This window comes from Salvia miltiorrhiza, chromosome 5 (genome assembly GCF_028751815.1).
Source record: "Salvia miltiorrhiza cultivar Shanhuang (shh) chromosome 5, IMPLAD_Smil_shh, whole genome shotgun sequence".
In the NCBI taxonomy this organism is placed as follows: Eukaryota; Viridiplantae; Streptophyta; class Magnoliopsida; order Lamiales; family Lamiaceae; genus Salvia; species Salvia miltiorrhiza.
In genome coordinates this window covers 37,810,793-37,830,010 of record NC_080391.1, presented here as the reverse complement: position 1 = coordinate 37,830,010, position 19,218 = coordinate 37,810,793, and the positions used below count along the sequence as shown (strand labels likewise).

Genomic DNA, 19,218 nt, shown 5'->3' with positions numbered 1-19,218 from the left:
GAGAGGGGGCAGACAGGCAAGCGCCTCCCCCTCCCCCGTATAGAAGGGAAGTTCACATGATTTGTGGAGAGAACGGGATGCCCACATCAAATAGGGCTAAAAAGCAAGTCGTCAGGGCAGTTAAAACAGGGTATTATCCTAAAAGGGTCATGGAAGTCACCAACGCGGCAGAGGAGCCGGCGATTACTTTTGGGACAGAGGATATACGCACACTAATGTACCCGCATGATGATGCGCTGGTCATAACGGCAGACATCGCCGGTTGCATTATCCACCGTATTTTTGTGGATTCGGGCAGTGCTGTAAACATCTTATATAAGGAATGTCTTCAAAATATGGGAATTGAAGCTCGTATCGAGCCGACAAATGCCCCTCTGTTCAGGTTCGGGGGAGAGATGGTCATGCCTTTGGGATATGTGGACTTGCCGCTAATTCTTGGCAATGCAGTCGCAGGCACCAAAACAAGGATGGTGCGATTCTTAGTGGTGGATATGCCCAAACCTTCATACAATGTCATACTCGGCCGGCCTGCCTTGACGACGTTCAGGGCAGTTATTTCTTTGTTTCACCTGAAAATGAAATTTCCCATCGAGGGAGGGAGAGTGGGAGAAGTTTGTGGCGACCAAACGGCATCCAAAGCATGTCATGTACAAATGTTGGCACAGTCGGCAGGGCAGAAAAGGGAAAGATCGACAGAGGGGTCGGATAGTCGGAAGAAGGGAAAAATGGGTGAAGTGCATGCTCTGGCAGAGGAGCGCCAAGAGTTGGCGAACCTATTAAAAGACAGAGATAGTACAGGCAAAACCGCGTTGGTATCCACTAGTGATGTCTGCAACATGATAGAATTATTTCCAGGGAAAGAGGGTTTCCAGACCAAGATTGGGTCGGCCATGAGTGATCAGGTCAGAGACGAGCTCATTGGTTGTCTTCGGCGAAATGCGGATGTGTTTGCTTTCAGCACCGCAGATTTAAAGGGAATTGATAGAGGGTTGGCGGAGCATTGCCTCAATGTGGACCCTAAGGTCAAGCCGGTGAAACAGCGGACAAGGAATTTCGGGGCTGAAAAGGATGCTGCCATCAGAGAGCAGGTCTATGAACTATTGAAAGCTGGACACATTGTGGAAGTGCAATATCCAGAGTTGATCTCAAACGCGGTGATGGTACCCAAGAAAACAAACACCTGGAGGATGTGTGTGGATTTCAGAGACTTAAACGCTGCTTGCCCGAAGGACCACTATCCTCTGCCGAGGATTGACCAATTGGTGGACTCTACTTCAGGGTGTGCTTTGTTATCTATGATGGATGCATACCAGGGATACCATCAGGTAAAAATGAACAGGGGAGACATCGCCAAAACGGCTTTCGCTGTTTGTTGTGGGGTATATGGCTGGAAGAGTATGCCGTTTGGTTTGAAGAATGCAGGAGCCACGTATCAGCGGATGATGGAGAAAATTTTCAAAGAACAGCTTGCTAAGAATATCTCAGTGTACGTGGATGATATGCTCGTACGGAGTAACAAGGCGGAGGACCATGTGTCTGATCTTGAAGAAATCTTCACAGTGGTCAGAGACCACCGACTCATGTTAAACCCAGCCAAGTGCACCTTTGGGGTCACAACAGGGAAATTTCTGGGATATAAAGTCACGCCTGCAGGGATTGAGGTTAATGCCGAAAAGGTCAAAGCAATTTTGGAAATGACACCGCCTAGAGGAATCAAGGAGGTGCAGACTCTGAACGGGCGTATCACTGCCCTAAGCAGGTTTATATCGAGATCGGCAGAACGGAGCATGCCGTTTTTCAAAGTGTTGAGGAAGGGAACCAAGTTTCTGTGGACAGAGGAATGCCGAGCGGCATTTGAGGATCTTAAAGTATACCTAGCAAAACTACCGACTCTGACCAAACCAGTTCCGGGAGAAACGTTGTATTTATACATAGCTATGGGGGAGGAATCAATCAGCTCTGTGTTAATCAGGGAGGAGGGAAGTCATCAGAGACCCATTTATTTTGTCAGCAGAATTATTCAGGGCCCTGAGCTCAACTACACAGAGATCGAGAAGGCTGCTCTGGCGGTCATGATCACGGCAAGAAAGCTGAGGCCTTATTTCCTTTCACACAGAGTGGTGGTACGCACGTCTTTACCTTTTAAACAAGTTTTGGGGCGCCCGGATTTGTCGGGAAGAATGGTCAAATGGGCTGTGGAACTAGGGGAATATGATGTAGAGTACGAGCCGAGAATGGCAATCAAGGCGCAGGCATTGGCAGACTTCATACAAGAAACAACTCGTCGTCCCATACCAGAGTTCTGGGTGGCTTGTGTGGACGGATCAGTGACAAAAGAGGGGTGTGGAATCGGGGTATATATCACTTCGCCAGGATATGGAACATATCAGTTCGCTATTAAATTCACCTGCCGGTTATCTAACAATGAGGCAGAATATGAGGCAGTGGTCAGAGGGGCACATATCTTGTCAGAACTTAAGGCCGAGTGTGTCATCATCAGGACAGATTCTCAGCTGGTAGCTCAACAATTCTCGGGGGGTTATAATATCAAAGATCAGAGGATGAAAGCGTATCATACCAAAATCAGTGAGATGAAAGAAAAGTTCATGGAATTCAAGCTCGAGCAAATTTCTCGGGAGGAGAATACGAAGGCAGACCTACTGGCACGCATGGCTAGTGCGGTAGAACAAACTTGGAGTGATGAAATTATTCTACTCTGTGATACCAGAGAGATGGAGACTTCACAGGTGTTCTCGGTAGAAATCAGGGATGATTGGCGGGCTCCGATCATACACTTTCTAAAGACAGGGGAACGACTAAGCAGAGAGTCCAACCAGAGGGCCCGCTATGAGAATTACTGCCTAATCAATGATCAACTCTTCAAAAGATCTTTTACTCAACCTCTGTTAAAATGCTTATCGCCAGATGAAGCTAACTTTGCTCTGAAAGAGATTCATGCAGGTTGCTGTGGTGGGCATACGGGATTTCGGGACCTTGTACGCAAGATCATTCGGGCAGGGTTCTATTGGCCTCATATCAACAAGGAAGCCAGGGAGTTCGTCCGCAAATGTGAAGCTTGCCAGAGGCATGCCGGCAGAATCAACATACCAGGGGAGCCCATGGGTGTAATGTACGCTGCTTGTCCGTTTGACAAATGGGGCATTGATATAGTTGGGAAGTTGCCTACAGCACCTGGCGGGAAATGCTTTCTCATTGTGGCAGTAGACTATTTTTCTAAATGGGTCGAAGCTGAGGCTGTGAGCAAGATTGATGAAGTTACTGTGGAACGCTTCATCTGGAGGAATATCTGTTGCAGATTCGGAGTGCCGCGAATCATAGTGTCTGATAATGGGACTCAATTTACAGGACAGAGGATCGCGGATTTCTGTGATCGAATGGATATTACACAGCGGTTTGTCTCAGTGGCTCATCCACAGGCAAATGGACAAGTGGAATTAGCTAACAGGACCATATGTGAAGGAATCAAGAAGAGGCTAACTCAGAGCAGAGGGAAGTGGGTAGAAGAGCTTGACACCGTTCTCTGGGCTCACCGAACTAGTCCAAAAATGGCGACAGGGGAGGCACCATTCACGCTGGTGTATGGATCCAATGCGGTGATACCAGCAGAGGCACGACTAGAATCATACCGGATTACCACGTATGACACTGAGCACAATGAGGAGCTCCGCCGAGCAGAGCTGGACTTGGTGGAAGCACAGAGGGAGGAAGCCCGTGTCAGAGCGGCCAAGTACAAAGGCATTATCAAAGCGGGATATGACAAGCGAGTCAGAGTGAGGAAATTGTCAAAGGGAGATTTGGTTCGCAAGCGAGCTGATGCGTTAAAGGCGGTGGGCAAGTTCGAGGCCAATTGGGAAGGGCCATATATCGTCACAGAGGTTTTGGGAGGCGGCGCGTACATATTGTCGGATTCAGACGGCAGAGCTCTCCCCAGACCATGGAATATAAACACGCTTAAAAAGTTCTATGTGTAACTGCTGCCTAGCAAGAATGATCATTTGTCGACCGGATACTCTTTTTCCCCACAGGGGTTTTAACGAGGTCCGGGGCCATAATATCAATAAAATAGATATGTGGTTCTAGGGAATTCCCTGGTGTCGTTTTATTTACTTTATTTATCGTTTTCTTACATTACAAATGCTACTTAACATGTTCATGCAGAGCATTGCACATGTCACCAGAGGGGGGAGTAGGGTGTATACCCGTAATCCTCAATTTACAAATTCAAAATACAAACTGCTTCTTAAGCAGGACAGGGGTGAAACAAATACAAAAATTGCTTCTTAGCAGGTCAGAGGGAAAACAAACATCAGAGATGAACACCTTTTCTTCCACAATCCAACACTCCGAGTCCTTCTTCATCGCTGGGACACGCTCATCTCTCAGATCTACTTCAGCTCCACTCCGCGTCTACAGAATATCAAGCAAAACAACAAGTCAAAAACGCCAAAGAAGAAGGAATACAGAAAAGGAACAAACCAAGGACCAGATCCGGAGAACCAACATCCAGATCTGGGGAATCAACGCTCAGATCCGGAGGACCAACGTCTAGATCTGGGAAAACTGGTAATAACGCTCTCAAGCAAGGGAAGCCCGCTCATTACAACCACAAAGTTAGAGATCTGCACCAGAGGCACAGAGAAAAAGGGCGAAGCCTTCAGGGACGTGATTGTTCAGAGGGGAACTTCCCTTACCTGAGTGCCTTACAACCAAGCTAAGAACGGTCCAAGGGGGAAATTTTCTTCAGGAATCCTGGAGATAAAACCCTCAGGCGGGGGAGAGTCCTGTTTTTTCAGCCACCAACGGGAGCCGGTATACTTTCTCAAAAGGACTGACTCCCCCGACTGAGGGCGTTACAACCAGGATAAGGGGGCAGCTGATGCCAAAGGAGTAGGAGATCTAGGGTTGGAAAAGAGAGCAGTTTGGGGCGGCGGAAAAGAAATGAGGAAATTATAACCTAGATCGCGAAAGGGGGAGGATATATATAGAGGCAGTATGGGGCTTACGAAATGGGCTAAGGGGTAATGGGCCCGCACGAACTTATGGGCCGGAAAAGGGAGTAAGAAATAATTGGGCCAACATGTTCATAACAGAGTATTGCACATGTTACCAGAGGGGGGAGTAGGGTGTATACCCGTAGGTCCTAATTTTTAAATTCAAAAATTGTTTCTCAGCAAGACTAGGGCAAACCAGAGGAATTAAGTTCCGACAGAGCAGAGGGATCACGCTTCACCAGAACAGAGGGTGTTCCTGACAATCGTAAGCCGCGAAAGTTGGTTGTGCCACCCGGGCCCTCCATGCTCCGCGCAGAGGTTCCTGACAATCGTAAGCCGCGAAAGTTGGTCGTGCCATCCGGGCCTTCCATGCTCCGCGCAGAGATAGCACTTAATCGTAAGCTGCAAAAGTTGGTTGCACCCCCCGGGTTTTCCATGCTCCGCGCAGAGGTTGCTTTAACCGTAAGTCACGTAAGCTGGTCGCACCCCCTGGGTTTTCCATGCTCCGTGCAGGGTGTTCCTGACAATCGTAAGCCGCGAAAGTTGGTTGTGCCACCCGGGCCCTCCATGCTCCGCGCAGAGGTTCCTGACAATCGTAAGCCGCGAAAGTTGGTCGTGCCATCCGGGCCTTCCATGCTCCGCGCAGAGATAGCACTTAACCGTAAGCCGCGAAAGTTGGTTGCACCCCCCGGGCCCTCCATGCTCCGCGCAGAGGTTGCTTTAACCGTAAGTCACGTAAGCTGGTCGCACCCCCTGGGTTTTCCATGCTCCGTGCAGGGTGTTCCTGACAATCGTAAGCCGCGAAAGTTGGTTGTGCCACCCGGGCCCTCCATGCTCCGCGCAGAGGTTCCTGACAATCGTAAGCCGCGAAAGTTGGTCGTGCCATCCGGGCCTTCCATGCTCCGCGCAGAGATAGCACTTAATCGTAAGCCGCGAAAGTTGGTTGCACCCCCCGGGCCCTCCATGCTCCGCGCAGAGGTTGCTTTAACCGTAAGTCACGTAAGCTGGTCGCACCCCCTGGGTTTTCCATGCTTCGTGCAGGGTGTTCCTGACAATCGTAAGCCGCGAAAGTTGGTTGTGCCATCCGGGCCCTCCATGCTCCGCGCAGAGGTTCCTGACAATCGTAAGCCGCGAAAGTTGGTTGTGCCACCCGGGCCCTCCATGCTCCGCGCAGAGATAACACTTAATCATAAGCCGCGAAAGTTGGTTGCACCCTCCGGGTTTTCCATGCTCCGCGCAGAGGTTGCATTAACCGTAAGCCACGAAAGTTGGTCACACCCCCTAGGTTTTCCATGCTCCGTGCAGGGCGTTCCTGACAATCGTAAGCCGCGAAAGTTGGTTGCACCCTCTCTGGGTCTTCCATGCTCCGCGCAGAGTGTTCAAGTTTGGATGGGAAGCAGCTTCGAGAGGAAGCAGCTTGGATGGGAAGCAGCTTGGATGAGAAGCGCAAAATCACTGACAAAGAAATTAACCAAACCCTCGTAAGAGGAGGCGGTGAAATCCCTATCATAAAGGTCAACCAAATCCGCGTAAGAGGAGGCGGTGAAACCTCTACCAGAAGGGTCATCAAAATCCTCGCCAGAGGAGTCATCAGAATCCTCGCCAGAGGAGTCATCAGAATCCTCGCCAGAGGAGTCATCAGAATCCTCGACAGAGGAGTCATCGAAATCCTCGCCAGAGGAGTCATCAAAATCCTCGCCAGAGAAGTCCTCAGAATCTTTACCAGAGGGGTCAACAAAATCCTCGTCAGAGGAGTCGTTAAAATCCTCGCCAGAGGAGTCGTCAAAATCCCCGCCAGAGGAGCCATCAGAGGCCGCGACAGAGAAGTCATCAGAATCCTCGCCAGAGGAATCATCCAAACCCTCGCCAGAAGAGTCAACGGAATCCTCATAGCAGAAATTAAAGCAACTCCAAGGGAGGGGATCAGAGAAGCATCAACAACAATCATAACAAGTCAACTCAAATCAACAGGGGAAAGACGGAAATATAAACCCCACCTCAACAAGCAGCGAAAACAACACAAATAACAGAGATAAAAGAAGCAAGGATGGGAAAGAAATTTCATTAAAGCATGCCCAAGAAGCAAAGATGTACATCAAAAACCGGCGGTAAGTGTTCAGTTGGTACAAATTAAAGAGTTACAAAATTTTCTTTTGATAAAGTCAGGAGAGAAAGGGGGAACATCAAGAGGGAGGAACAGAAGCAGCTTGAGCAACAGCAGAGGAGACAGGAGCAGAGGCAGATGAAACTGGGGGAGGAACACCACTGGCAGAAGCATGGCCAGAAACGGCTTTCTCTGTGAACACGGGCAACATGCCTGCTTCCTTCACTGGGGGAAGACGAGTCCCCAAATCCAACAGCTTCACAGCCTCCTGCACATATAGGTTCTCATCTCGATACAGCTCAAACAGCTGGTCCACCGCGGCAGAGGAGGAGGCAGAGTCAGAGAAAGCTGAGGGTGCCAAGTCAGAAGGCAGGGGAGGCTCCATGCTGAATTGAGAAAATGTCCGGGTGCTCTTGCCAGTAGGATCCCGCAGCCGGTTCACAAAGCGTACTAGGGAAGCAGAGAAAGCAGGCATGTACATGGGCGCGGAGGGCAATGAGTCAGATCCAATCCCAAAAGTAAAATAGGGAATGGCCTTCTCCAGCACTGGGTACCACCATTCCGGTTTCCTCGGAGAATTCGCAGGGATCCCCATCAATGCATTTATCTCCTCATCCTTGAGGTTATCCATCAAGGCTCGGAAATTCAAGGAAGCAAGTTGCTCCGGGGTAGCTTTCGCCATCTCCAAGGTTTTTGAGGCCGTATGTTCTATCACGTAAGCAAAGAGGGGCCCAAAATCCTCCAGGTATTCGGGAGTCTTTTTGAAAGCCCCCAGAGTGCCTTCCAGCATTAACCCTAGGAAGTGTTGACCTTGCGGAGACAGGAAATACTCCAGGCGCTGATCTCGTACCCCCAGGATATAAGCGCGATTCTGAGCTTCTGCAGATGTCTTTTTCCAGTCGCGCCTGGCTCCTTTGTAGGCCTGCTCATACTCCGCCTTGAACCTGGCAAGGCTCGCATGGCTTTCTTTAGTTGTTCTGGTCAATTCAGAAACCAGAGAGGACTTCTCTACTTCTGCTTGAGCTAGCCGGGCCTTCAAATCAGTAATCTTCGCTTTAGCTTTACTCAGGCGTTCCACCACCCCAGCGACAGCATCATCACGCTTGGCAACGTCCGCTTGTTCCTTCTCTCTCTCTTTCTCTGCCACCTCGTAGTCATGGATGCATTTAACAGCCCCCCACATCCCCGACTCCACCTGCAAGAAAATAAAATGGGTTCCAACAAAACAATAAAAGGTTAGTAATTTAAAATTTTTAACAAAGAGTATAAGATGCAGGATACCTGAAGAGCCAACCGGCAGAGCTGAGTAGCTAAAGCCGGTCGGGACAGCTTCTCCATTTTCTCTTGGTCCTTTGAGTGGACACGAGCTATCAAGGCATCAATCAATTCCTGCCCCGATAAACTCGAAATCGGCCCAGGAACAAGATCCTCTGGTTCATCAGCCGAGGGCACCACAGCTTTGCCCTTACCCTTTCCACCGGCCGAGGGGAGAACCTTAGAACCACCAGCTGACTTCTTAGCTGGCCCCTTGCCCTTGTCCCCAGCAGAGGGGAGAATCTTTACACCACCAGCAGACTTCCTTGCTGGCTCTGAAGATTTGCCGGCCTTTTTCAGGCCCTCCTGTTTCTCCTTCTCACCCACAGAGATTAGGGAGCCCCTCTTTCTTTTCTTCGAAAGCTCAGCAAGGGGGGCACCGGGAGCTGAATCGGGCGAAGGAACCTCATCAGTAATATCCACGATTTGGATATCTTCTTCACAGGTGCCAGCGGCATCACCAGCGCTGGAGCGTCTACCCCTATGAACAAGGGCTCCCGCATCAACTTCCTCCGCGTCAAATGGACGCGAGGCTTCCACATTCCCCTCTGGGATTTCAACTACAGGAGGAATAGGGGTCAGCTTGGCCCCAGTAGGCTGCTCCGAGGGATTTGTCCCGGAAGCAGAACCGCCTGTGCCATGTTCCCCGCTGCCAGCAAGAGAGGGAATGTCGGGCAAATTGTCCCCACACTTGTGCCTCCAAGACATATCTGCAAACCAAAATTTCACATCATTAAAATCAGGGTAACAAAAGCTAATATGTTTTTTAATGTATATTTTTTACCTATTGATTTCTCTGGGTACAGGGGAAATAGACCATTGTATGCCAGAGATGAATTATTCTCAGCAAGGTACCTACAGTCTAGGGGCTGGGCCTTGTTCATAGCGTTAAGGTGGGCTATAATACTCTGGTCACGGGTAGAAGGGACCTCGGGAGAGGCCGGTTTATAAGTAGTGCGAAGCTTATGCCATTCCAGCTCCAAAACGTGATAATCGCGCCAGGTGCCGAAAAGGGTGCGCACATAACAATAATGCTTCAGGAAGCCCTTATCGAAAGAATTCAAAGAGGAGAGAAAGGTAGTAGGATGTTTTGGATGAGCTGCAAAGCTATACAGGGGACTGCCCTGCATGCGAAGGGTCTGGGTCTGACAGAACAGTTTTGCGGTGTCCCCAACACCGTGAGCCCGGCACAAAACATGGAAGGCATATAGCCTTCGGATAGCAGAAGGGGCGACTTGGAAGAAAGGGATGTGAAAATAATTACAAACATCGACCAGCAAGGTAGGAGGAGGGAGCCTTAAACCAGCATCTATCTGGGCTTTCCAAACAACTATCACCTTGGGATGGCGAAGGCTTTCGGGAGGCGTTGAATCCTTAGAGAAGGCCTCGAACCTTAAACCTTCAGGACGCCTACATTTGCTTCTCAATTTTTCCACCTCCGCGACACTAAGACGGGATGGAGGAACACTTTTGGGGGGTTGGGGGGTCTTCTTCCCCTTTTTCTTAGGTGGAGGGGGAGGGGGCGCAGTTTGAGATTCGTCAGAAACAGAGGGGGAAGGAAGATTTTCGAGATCTTGCTGCGAGGGGGAGGAAGATGAAGGGTCTCGGGCAGAAGGCGAAGGCGAGCGAGAGGGTTGAGGGGTGGAGGTGCAGGCCATGATGGGAAATGCCAATCCTAGGGTTTCTAACACGCTCAATCAGAGCACCAACAGTTATACCACTACGCTACGATTAAACACAAAATTGCAGTGAAGAGGATGCGCGAGTTACCTAGGCCAGAGAAAGATGGACGGTAAAACCTGGAGCGGAAGGGTCGCGGGAGGATGCCGGAACAGTGAGGAAATCGCCGGAAAATGCAGAAAAATCGTTCGGAAAGCTTGGAGAAGAAGAATAGTGAAAAGTGGGAGTTCGAATCGACTAAGTAAAATTGTACGCGGGTAACCACCAGCACGCGGGATGAACGGCACGTGGCATACGGAAAAAATCAACGGATGAGGATTTCTACGGAGAGGCAAAAAGACGCGAAGATTAAAAAGTGACCTCGGGGTACGGGGAAAATACTGTAGACTGGGCAGGCATTTAATGCGGATGACGTCATCCACGCGGACGAGTTCTCTGACTAGTTGTACCACTCCAAAGTGAACTAGCCAGACCAGGGGGTGGGAGTAACAAAAACGCCAGAGAACAATTCACAGGGCTTATCTTTATTTTCTCATAAAATCAAAATGCTTATGTCTTTATGATTTACAGGGGTCAAGGAAAACAACAAAGCGTTGATGCTAATAATACACCACTGGTTGAACACGAAGAATACTCGGTTCAACCAGACTAGAGGGGGGAGTGGTTGGTGAGGAGCAATATGTGCAGAATAGGGAGAGAGTACAAATCAGAGGAATCATTTTCGCCAGAGGAGCCGTATGGGTCAGAAGAATCATTCTTACCAGAGGGATTTCATCCATCAGAGGAATGGCTCTTGCCAGAGGAATCGCGTTCTTCAGAGAAGTCACCCTCACCAGGGGAACCACCTTCGTCAGAGGAGTCATCCGCGCCAGAGAAGACGCTTTTGCCAGAGGAGACGCCTTTGCCAGAGACGACGTGTTTGCCAGAAGAGTCATCTCCACCAGAGATTACATCGACAGAGAAGACGCTTTTGCCAGAGGAGACATTTTTCACCAGAGGAGTTGTTAAATGCGCGGGAAGGTCTCCCGCGTATTATCGAAATTACCAGCGTACCCTTCCACCACGCAAGACGCATGCACCGAAGATGTTTTTACTATTTTACCCCTCCGCTTGTAAATCTATAAATAGGGCCCGAGCTCGTGTATTATGACTTACGCTCTCTCATATTTTCGAATACAATAGTTGTTTTCTTTCTCGTGCAAGGTTTCCGATCAGCTACTTTTACTCTTTCCAGCCTTCTCGACTAGGTAGAATTTTATGTTTTCCCTTTATAGATTTAGGTGTTGGTTACGTTAAACACCACATGTGGTGATCTTCTAGAACTTGCCATGGTTTCTGTGTTGAGGTTGCTGTTGTGCCCAGGATTATGAGATGATTTTAGGCCATCTTTTGTTAGCCACAATTTTTCCCAAACACTATCCTTGAAAAAAAAATTATCCTTTGTTATCCTCTTTGAGCCTATTTAGCTTTTATTCTTTAGCCGGATGATAGGGGGTGATGAAGTATATGGGGATCTTCGTGTGATGAATATTCATAGTGGGTTGTGAAAAAGAAGGGATGATATTGAGCTACTATTTACTCTTATAAGCTCTAGAAAGTTGTGAAAAGAAAAGAAAAAAAATTGTTCAAGAAAAAGAAAAAGAAAAGAAAAAAAAAAGAGAAAAAGAAAAGAAAAGTGTGAAGTCGAGTGTACATTGAGAAATTTGTTAGAAAATCGACTTTGTTTGTTGGAAGTAAATGGAGAGCATAAAAGAGTGTTTAGTTTTGTTTTGTGATGATTAAATCCCTTGAGTTGTGTTGATTATGGTGGCATAGTTGGGAGGAAGATGGAATTTATTCCATACTTGATTTGTGAAGTTACAAGGTGTTGGTGTTCTTGAGTTATTTTGAGTCACTTAGCCTATATTTCCCTACCTTAACCAATGTCCCAACATTATAACCCAAAGAAAAAGACCTTTTTGATCTTAGTCCTGACACACTTTTAGCGATGGAGATTGTAGACGATTGGCAAGCTTATGGTAAGTGATCTATATTGCATTGAATTCGATGAGAGCACTACTAGAAAAACGCTCATAGATAACGGATTTTATCCGTTATCTATGAGCAAAAAAACCGTTGTGTATAGTGGTGTTATCTATTATAGGTGTCATACACAACGGTTTAAAAACCGTTATCTATGAAGGGAAAAGATAACAGTACAACCACACATACATAACGGTTATAAAACCGTTATCTATATTGATTATACATAACGGTTTTCGACTGTTATGTATTATAATTTATCCGTTATCTATTCCATAATATATATTTTTTCATATTATAGTTAACAGTTTTTTATACTTTTTATAACGGTTTAAACCGTTATCTTTGTAAGAAAAAGATAACGGTTTTCGACCGTTATCTATTCCATAATACATATTTTTTTCATATTATAGTTAACAGTTTTTTATACTTTTTATAACGGTTTAAACCGTTATCTTTGTAAGAAAAAGATAACGGTTTTCGACTGTTAGGTATTAGAATTAATCCGTTATGTATTATATAATATTTCTTTTTTCTCATATTATAGATAACAGTTTTTATACTTTTTATAACGGTTTAAACCGTTATCTTTGTAAGACATAGATAACGGTTTTGTATGTATTAGATGACAGTTTTTCACATATTTTTTATTTATTCTTAATTTTTCCTTTTATGAATATCTAAAAATCAATAAAAAAAATTCAAATAATAAAATAACATTGACAAGATAACATTAGCATATATAACATAACATCCAACAATTCGAGCTACACAAGTTGCCTGTTAATACATGTTTTACTACATGCGCATGTAGTAAATATCACATACATTTCTGTCTACCAATTCTCCCACCATACAAGTACTAGCTTCTTAATTTCGCCCAATTTTATACAAACTACATCACCAGGGACAAGAATAGCAGCATCTTTTCCATGGACTTATCATGGAACCTTCTGTTCCAAACTCTTCTAGTCTCTTCAGCGCTGCCCGGTTCAAGAACCTACAGTTACACTAAAACACTTTTGTCACAAATGGCTCACAGCTGCACTTAATAGTAGCACTACTCCCTGCATTAATTATTTCTTTCCTTTTTTTTCACAAGAGTATAAGATCTTCCAGGAAAGAGATGAGAGGAAAAGCAGATGATAGAGAAGCAGCCAACAAATAAATATGAGATGATAGCTGCAATGATGGAGATGAAAGTGATGCTTCCATTGAAATATAAACATGCGTAAGAGTTTCACCTGGTAATTGAAATAGAAGCATGCACTGAGCAATTAACTACATAAGGTTCAAGCTAGCCATGAAATATAAGGTGGCAAAAAATCCAGCGACGAGCGATGAACATTAAACCTTGATGATGCTAATGAAGTTTACTTACTAGTTTCATTTATCAGAACTCTCATAATCAAATATTGCCTTGCAAGTATTAACATCACAAACATACCATAATAAGATTGCAGTAGTTGAGTGATAAACCCTGCAAACACACACACAAATCCAACAGCAAAACCTCACTTAGTCTTCCTATCTTCCAAAAAGATGAATCCATTGCCATCTCAAGTCTAAGAAGCTTCAAAAAAGGCAGTCTCATTCAAAAAGATCATTTTTTTTATTATCACAAGTCTACATCTCCTGTACAACCCCACAACTACACAAGATACACCTCTAACAGCATATGAAGAAGCATTGTAAACCAACGATATAGCAAGGTCATAAGCAGGAAAATTTCACAAGGTTTAAGCTGCAAACCTCAGCTACACGACGTAGACAGCGTGGGAAAGCTTCCCATCATCGAAAGGCAGCCGGATATACTCCTGCGCGAACTCCTCCGCAATCTCAAAGGCAAGCTCCCCCTGCAAAGCCTTGCAATACATAAACAGCACAGCAGTAGCCGCCACACTGTAGAGCAACAGAATCATCATAAACCCCGTGTATACGACGGCCTGAAACACGAATGCCCAGCTAATCCAGTCCCTGCTGCTCAATCCGCCCGCGGTGGGCACCACCGTCGAGCACAGCAAGCCCAGGAAGCCAAGCAGCGATTCAAACAACAGAATCAAGCAAAGCGCCACGCCTCTCATCCCTCTCAATAAGTACTTAATGAGGCTGAGGAAAACATATGACCATATACTTGGTCGAAAGTATAGTTTCCATACAATAGAAGTGTATCTAAACCATACAAGCCTGATGATCAAACATGCACTCAGCCCATTTAGCTGAAGATGTTGCTGCAAATGTAAAATCATCAACCATATAAAATCACAGACACCAGAAAGTCCAAAACATCAAGGCAAAAGGGTACTTATTATTTCAGAACATATGAACACAAGAACTCAGCATAACTTTTATCAGTAACTGACCATTACATCCCCACACAAAGTTCAGTATATAAAATTAGTAGTAAAATAAATAGAAGATTCAAGAAAAACGATTAAGAGACAAATCTTTATACCTCACTTTCTATTAGCAACTGGCCCAGTGCATTCGGAAGATAAGGAAATATTGAAGGTCCTAGAGTGTCCACCATACGATGAATGAAAGAGGTAACCTAGAAAAAAATGTGTCGTTAGATAGAGTTTGGAATATGGCCATCAAGTGGAGAGATCTGCAATTCTTACCTTACTTCGCAGGGGTTCTACCTTTGGGAAGACAACAAGAATTTGCAGGAGAATATCCAAAGTCTAGAATAAATAACAAGTCATCAGTATGTGCAAAATGAATATTGTGCAAAATGAATATTGCAACTGGCACTATTCAACAATGAAAAATATGCAGTTGGAAAAACTTTCCCCCCTTTAACTCTAATGAAGTTTAATTATGAAAGTCAGGAAGCAGAACTTTAACTTCATCAGAAACAACTCAAGGGAATTTAGAACCTCTAATTCTTGAATCAAAAATTTGCACATTTTAATAGTAATAAAAACCATTCTCCTGTAAAGGAAGTACCGTGTCATTTCCCAGGTTAGACAATAAACGGTATATAAATTATTTTATCAGTTCTTACCCAGCTCAGCAAACAACGTAATATCTTTCTGTTCCTGTCATGATGTTGGACGTTGTTCCCAACACCCTCACCAATCTGCTGCATTAGAAACTCCAGCACCGTAGGAGTTTGTGCAAGAAGCTGCACCACCAAAAGTACATTCTATCATGAACAAATAACTGGAACGCAATCCCCAGACAAGGAAAAATCCAGTGAAGTTGCATGAATCAGATTGCAAAATCTCTTGTCCATACTCTTTACGTCGAGCAGAGGTTACACGGAAATCACCATTTTGATCTTCAATGATTTCAGGCAAGACTGTCAGCATCTCCAAAACAGCGGCATTTCCATTATCTTGGCTCTGTAAATTCTGCAGGCTGTAGAAGAGCTTCTCGATGGGCTTGCCATGCTCTGCGGCGTGAAGTATAAGGGTCGATATTGCGAGGCATATTTGGGTTAGGAGCTGTTTCGGTTCAAACAAAAGAAGTTGAGTGCAAATGAGTTCACTGATGGAAGAAACACCAATCCGAGAGAGAAGGAATGGACATAAATGACAAGAAACACAAGTCACTTGACCTAATGCAAATACCAAAACCAATCATATGCATTGAATTCAATCAATCAGAAGCAAATTCAGAAAATTTCAAGATCATCTAAGCAAGCATCAAAGAATAACAAAGTTTCAGTCTCCATTTCAAGAATATTTCAATTTCAATTTTCAACTAAATAGGATCAAAGCATATACCTAGATAAATCTTCATGAGCAGCCAACCACGGTTCAGCCATGGACGCCCCAAATCCATGAGCAATCTGCATCCTTCTCCCATCTCCTCCGACTCCACCCAACCTGTTCCCCAATCAATTTTTCTCCCAGCTTCAGAAAATCTCAACCAACCCATCACCAATCTGAAAAATAATCCAAACAGATCTAAAATACTTCAAAAACAGATGCAGGTATCCACCAAACTTTAATGAACAAAGTAAGTTGTCATTGGCATCAATCAATTTGAAGAAATTAGCAATTTCTTTGCCATTGGGACATCCATATAGTTGGAGCCAGTCACTTACACCTATTCTAAATCGACGGTGAACTGTGGAATCGGAGGAGAGGTTGACCGAATCTGAAAATTTGGGGATTTCTTAAAAAAAATTAGGGCTTTTGTTTTCCAGTGGGAATTGGGAAAAATGAGAGACGACATAGAAAGGGAAAGCTTACCAGCGGTGGCCTCACCGAAAGCTCACGGCCGAAACGACAGATAGAGGATGAGAGGAGAATTAGGGCTTTCCCCCTTTCCTGCCTCGATTGTGTGGAGTTGAGAAGAGAACCGGCCGTAGAACACCATCGGCTCGCCGATCCTCGGACCACCAGCAACGATGGGCGGGTTCTAGGTCGCGCAGCTCGCCGATCTCCCTGAGATGGCGACAACTGGGTTGTACCGAACAGAGAAGAACTAGGGCTCGACCTTTGCCCTAGCTATATGTTAGAGGAAAATGGAGAGGCGAGGTCGCGGCGACCGATGTCGCCGGAAGAGGGCGAACAGCTACCATTCGCCGGAACTTGCCTCGGCACGGCGGCGACTATCTCTCAAAGAGGGAGAGATCGCGAAGAGAGAGAGAGATTTGGGGAGGAGAATCGAGTTTGAGAGATAGTACAATTTTACAATATTTTTAAATTATTTAATTAATAAATTAATTATGAAAATAAAAAATTAAATGAAATAATCGCATACATAACACTTTGTCTTAACGGTTTCAATAATCGTTATGTAAGAGTTCAAAAATACGCACATAGATAACGGTCCGCTTAACGGTTTGTAATACCGTTATGTATGTACCTAATAGATAACACAAAAACATAACGAATTAATTGAAACCGTTAACTATGCATATAGACAACACTACATAGATAACGGATTTTTGCAAAACCGTTATCTATTCCTAAAAGTGCGCTCATACATAACGGTTTTTGAAAAAAAAACGTTATCTATGCACTGTTATGTATGTAAACTTTTGTAGTAGTGGAGCATACACGTCCTATATATTCCATCAAATTGAGAGTTGAGTGATACATATACCTTGTGAGATTCAATTGTTTGGAATGTCAATGTTGATTTTGCTATAGGTTGTGTTTATTGGTGATTTTTGTGCTTAATTATTGAGGATTTGAGAATTCTATTATTCTTTATTATTCGGAGGCATCGATGAGCTAGATTTCTTACCCATTCGTGTTATTGATTGTGTTCTTCTCATTATTCGAGGACGAACAATGGCTTAAGTTTGGGGGAGTTGATAACACTCATTTTTCCATGGTTTTTAGTGTTCGTATAATGTCATTTTTATAAGGAATTGAGTGTTTGATAGTTGTTTTGTGCTTAATTTGCTTTATCTTGTGAAACATGATTCTTACTCCAACTTTGAAGGAAATTTCAGGTTTAATGACTTCGAATTTGGAAACTTGTTCTGAAATAGAAGTTTTATATCGTCTCGATACAAGTTCGTGAGCGCAAACGGATCATAAATCGGAGTTCGGACGAGAAAGTTATGGCCGAAACAAAAACATTGCGCGCAGCAGTTAAGTTGGTCGCCGAAAATGGGCATTTTGAAGAAGAAATTCGGCGACCTAAACGGCGACCGCCGAGTTGGTCGCCGAAATTTCTGTTTCAGATTTGCACTGCGAGTGTTAAATTCGGCGGGCGCCGAATTTGGTCATTTTTTTAGCACAAAAACGGTGGTCAACTCGGCGACCGCCGAGTTTGACCGCCGAATTTGGCGGGTTTGCGAGATTTTCCGATTTTTAGAGTTCTTCTGGGTTCCAAACGCTGTATTTTACCCTGATACTTTAAATAGGTCTTCTTTTGACCTATCTAGGGTTCCTTTTTCAGTCCAAAACTTTATTTTCTCAGTTTCATAGCTTTAGATTATTATTGCTTTCCAGTTTTTACAGCTTGGATTGGATTTCCACAAGATTGAAGATTCAAGCCGCTACAATTGTTTTATTCAGAGTTTTATTTAATTCAGTTCTTTCAATTGTGTTCTTTTTAATTATGTTTTTGCTTTATTTTACGATGTTTGGCTAGTTCTTTTATCTGAACCTAGGGTTTGTACATAGCTGATTAATTATGTGTGTATGATTTATTGATATCAATTTGCCCTCCAACTTGTGATTCATGATTTCTGGTGCTTAATTTCTTGTGAATTATTTGGCCAATAATTTACATGTCTAGCTGTTCAGTTTTAGTCTTGAATGCGATAATTGTTCAGCTGATTCAGGAATGCATGATATAGTAGTAGCCTTGACACTTGAATGGGATAGGTGAAACTATAGGGAGCTATTCTTTGTGTACGCTTGGGAGTTAATTTATTCCTTGGAGTCTTGAATGTGAAGGGGGGTAAATTAATCTACTTTCATAGGTGTTCGTTAGAGAAGCTTGTGAATAGTTCTGTGATCTCTCATCAGGGTTGGATTAAAAATTGGTAATTGAATCAATAGCTTAAATGCATGTAGTTGATTAGTAAAAGTACATCCCTAGGATCAGTTGTCTTTAATATTTGATTTTTCTACGTGTTTTGATTATTTGCGTTTTAGTTTAAATCAATCTCTACTTTCGTTTGCCTGTCTACTGTTCTAGTCTGTTTAGGAGATAGATAAAGTCATTTCGTTGTGTCAATCCCTGTGGATACGATACTCGGTTACCAATTTTTTGCTACAATTGCACCGTGTTAGTTGCGGTATTTTTGTTGCTAATAAATTAGTGATCAACCCCAAAGTCAGTGCTGTGCAGAAAACAAACGCCGCAACTTGCTATGTTACCCAAAGAATTAAAGAACACACGAAGGATTAAGAGACAAGAAGTTTCGAGAACCCCAAAGATTTTTTTTTTTTAAAGCTTATGGAATATGGAACGTAAAAGAACAGGTATAACAAACCCTAAAATTGCAACCCTTACGAAACCTGGAAAAGCTGATACCAGATGATATGAACCTCGCCGGTAATCTCTTGAACTTCACCGGAATGAACAATTAAATATGCGCGGAAGACTTGAAAGAGAAATAAATTAAAGATAAAGGATGGAAGTTTGTCCCAAAACCCCTGACCTAAT

General features: G+C 44.5%; 1 protein-coding gene across 2 annotated transcripts; it reads right to left on the bottom strand.

Annotated features, from left to right (window-relative positions):
* Positions 1–13,156: 13,156 nt before the first annotated feature.
* Positions 13,157–16,982, bottom strand: LOC131024314 (uncharacterized). Of its 2 annotated transcripts, XM_057953820.1 has the most exons (7): positions 16,335–16,981; positions 15,864–16,024; positions 15,407–15,581; positions 15,140–15,259; positions 14,754–14,816; positions 14,588–14,683; positions 13,157–14,363 (listed from the first exon to the last, which is right to left on the bottom strand). In XM_057953820.1, exons 3-7 carry the CDS (start codon positions 15,407–15,409, stop codon positions 13,890–13,892), a joined length of 756 nt encoding a protein of 251 aa, XP_057809803.1. In that variant the 5' UTR covers positions 15,410–15,581; positions 15,864–16,024; positions 16,335–16,981; the 3' UTR covers positions 13,157–13,889. The 2 variants fall into 2 exon arrangements, with proteins under 2 accessions (XP_057809803.1, XP_057809804.1); XM_057953821.1 differs by having other exon boundaries at positions 15,373–15,581; positions 15,864–16,982.
* Positions 16,983–19,218: the final 2,236 nt, after the last annotated feature.

Excerpts from the sequence above, each read along its gene's own strand:
- LOC131024314 (XM_057953820.1), bottom strand. Across the intron at positions 14,817-15,139 it reads TACGTTGTTTGCTGAGCTGG|ACTTTGGATATTCTCCTGCA; the intron begins GTAAGAACTGAT and ends TATTTATTCTAG. Across the intron at positions 14,684-14,753 it reads TAGAACCCCTGCGAAGTAAG|GTTACCTCTTTCATTCATCG; the intron begins GTAAGAATTGCA and ends ATTTTTTTCTAG.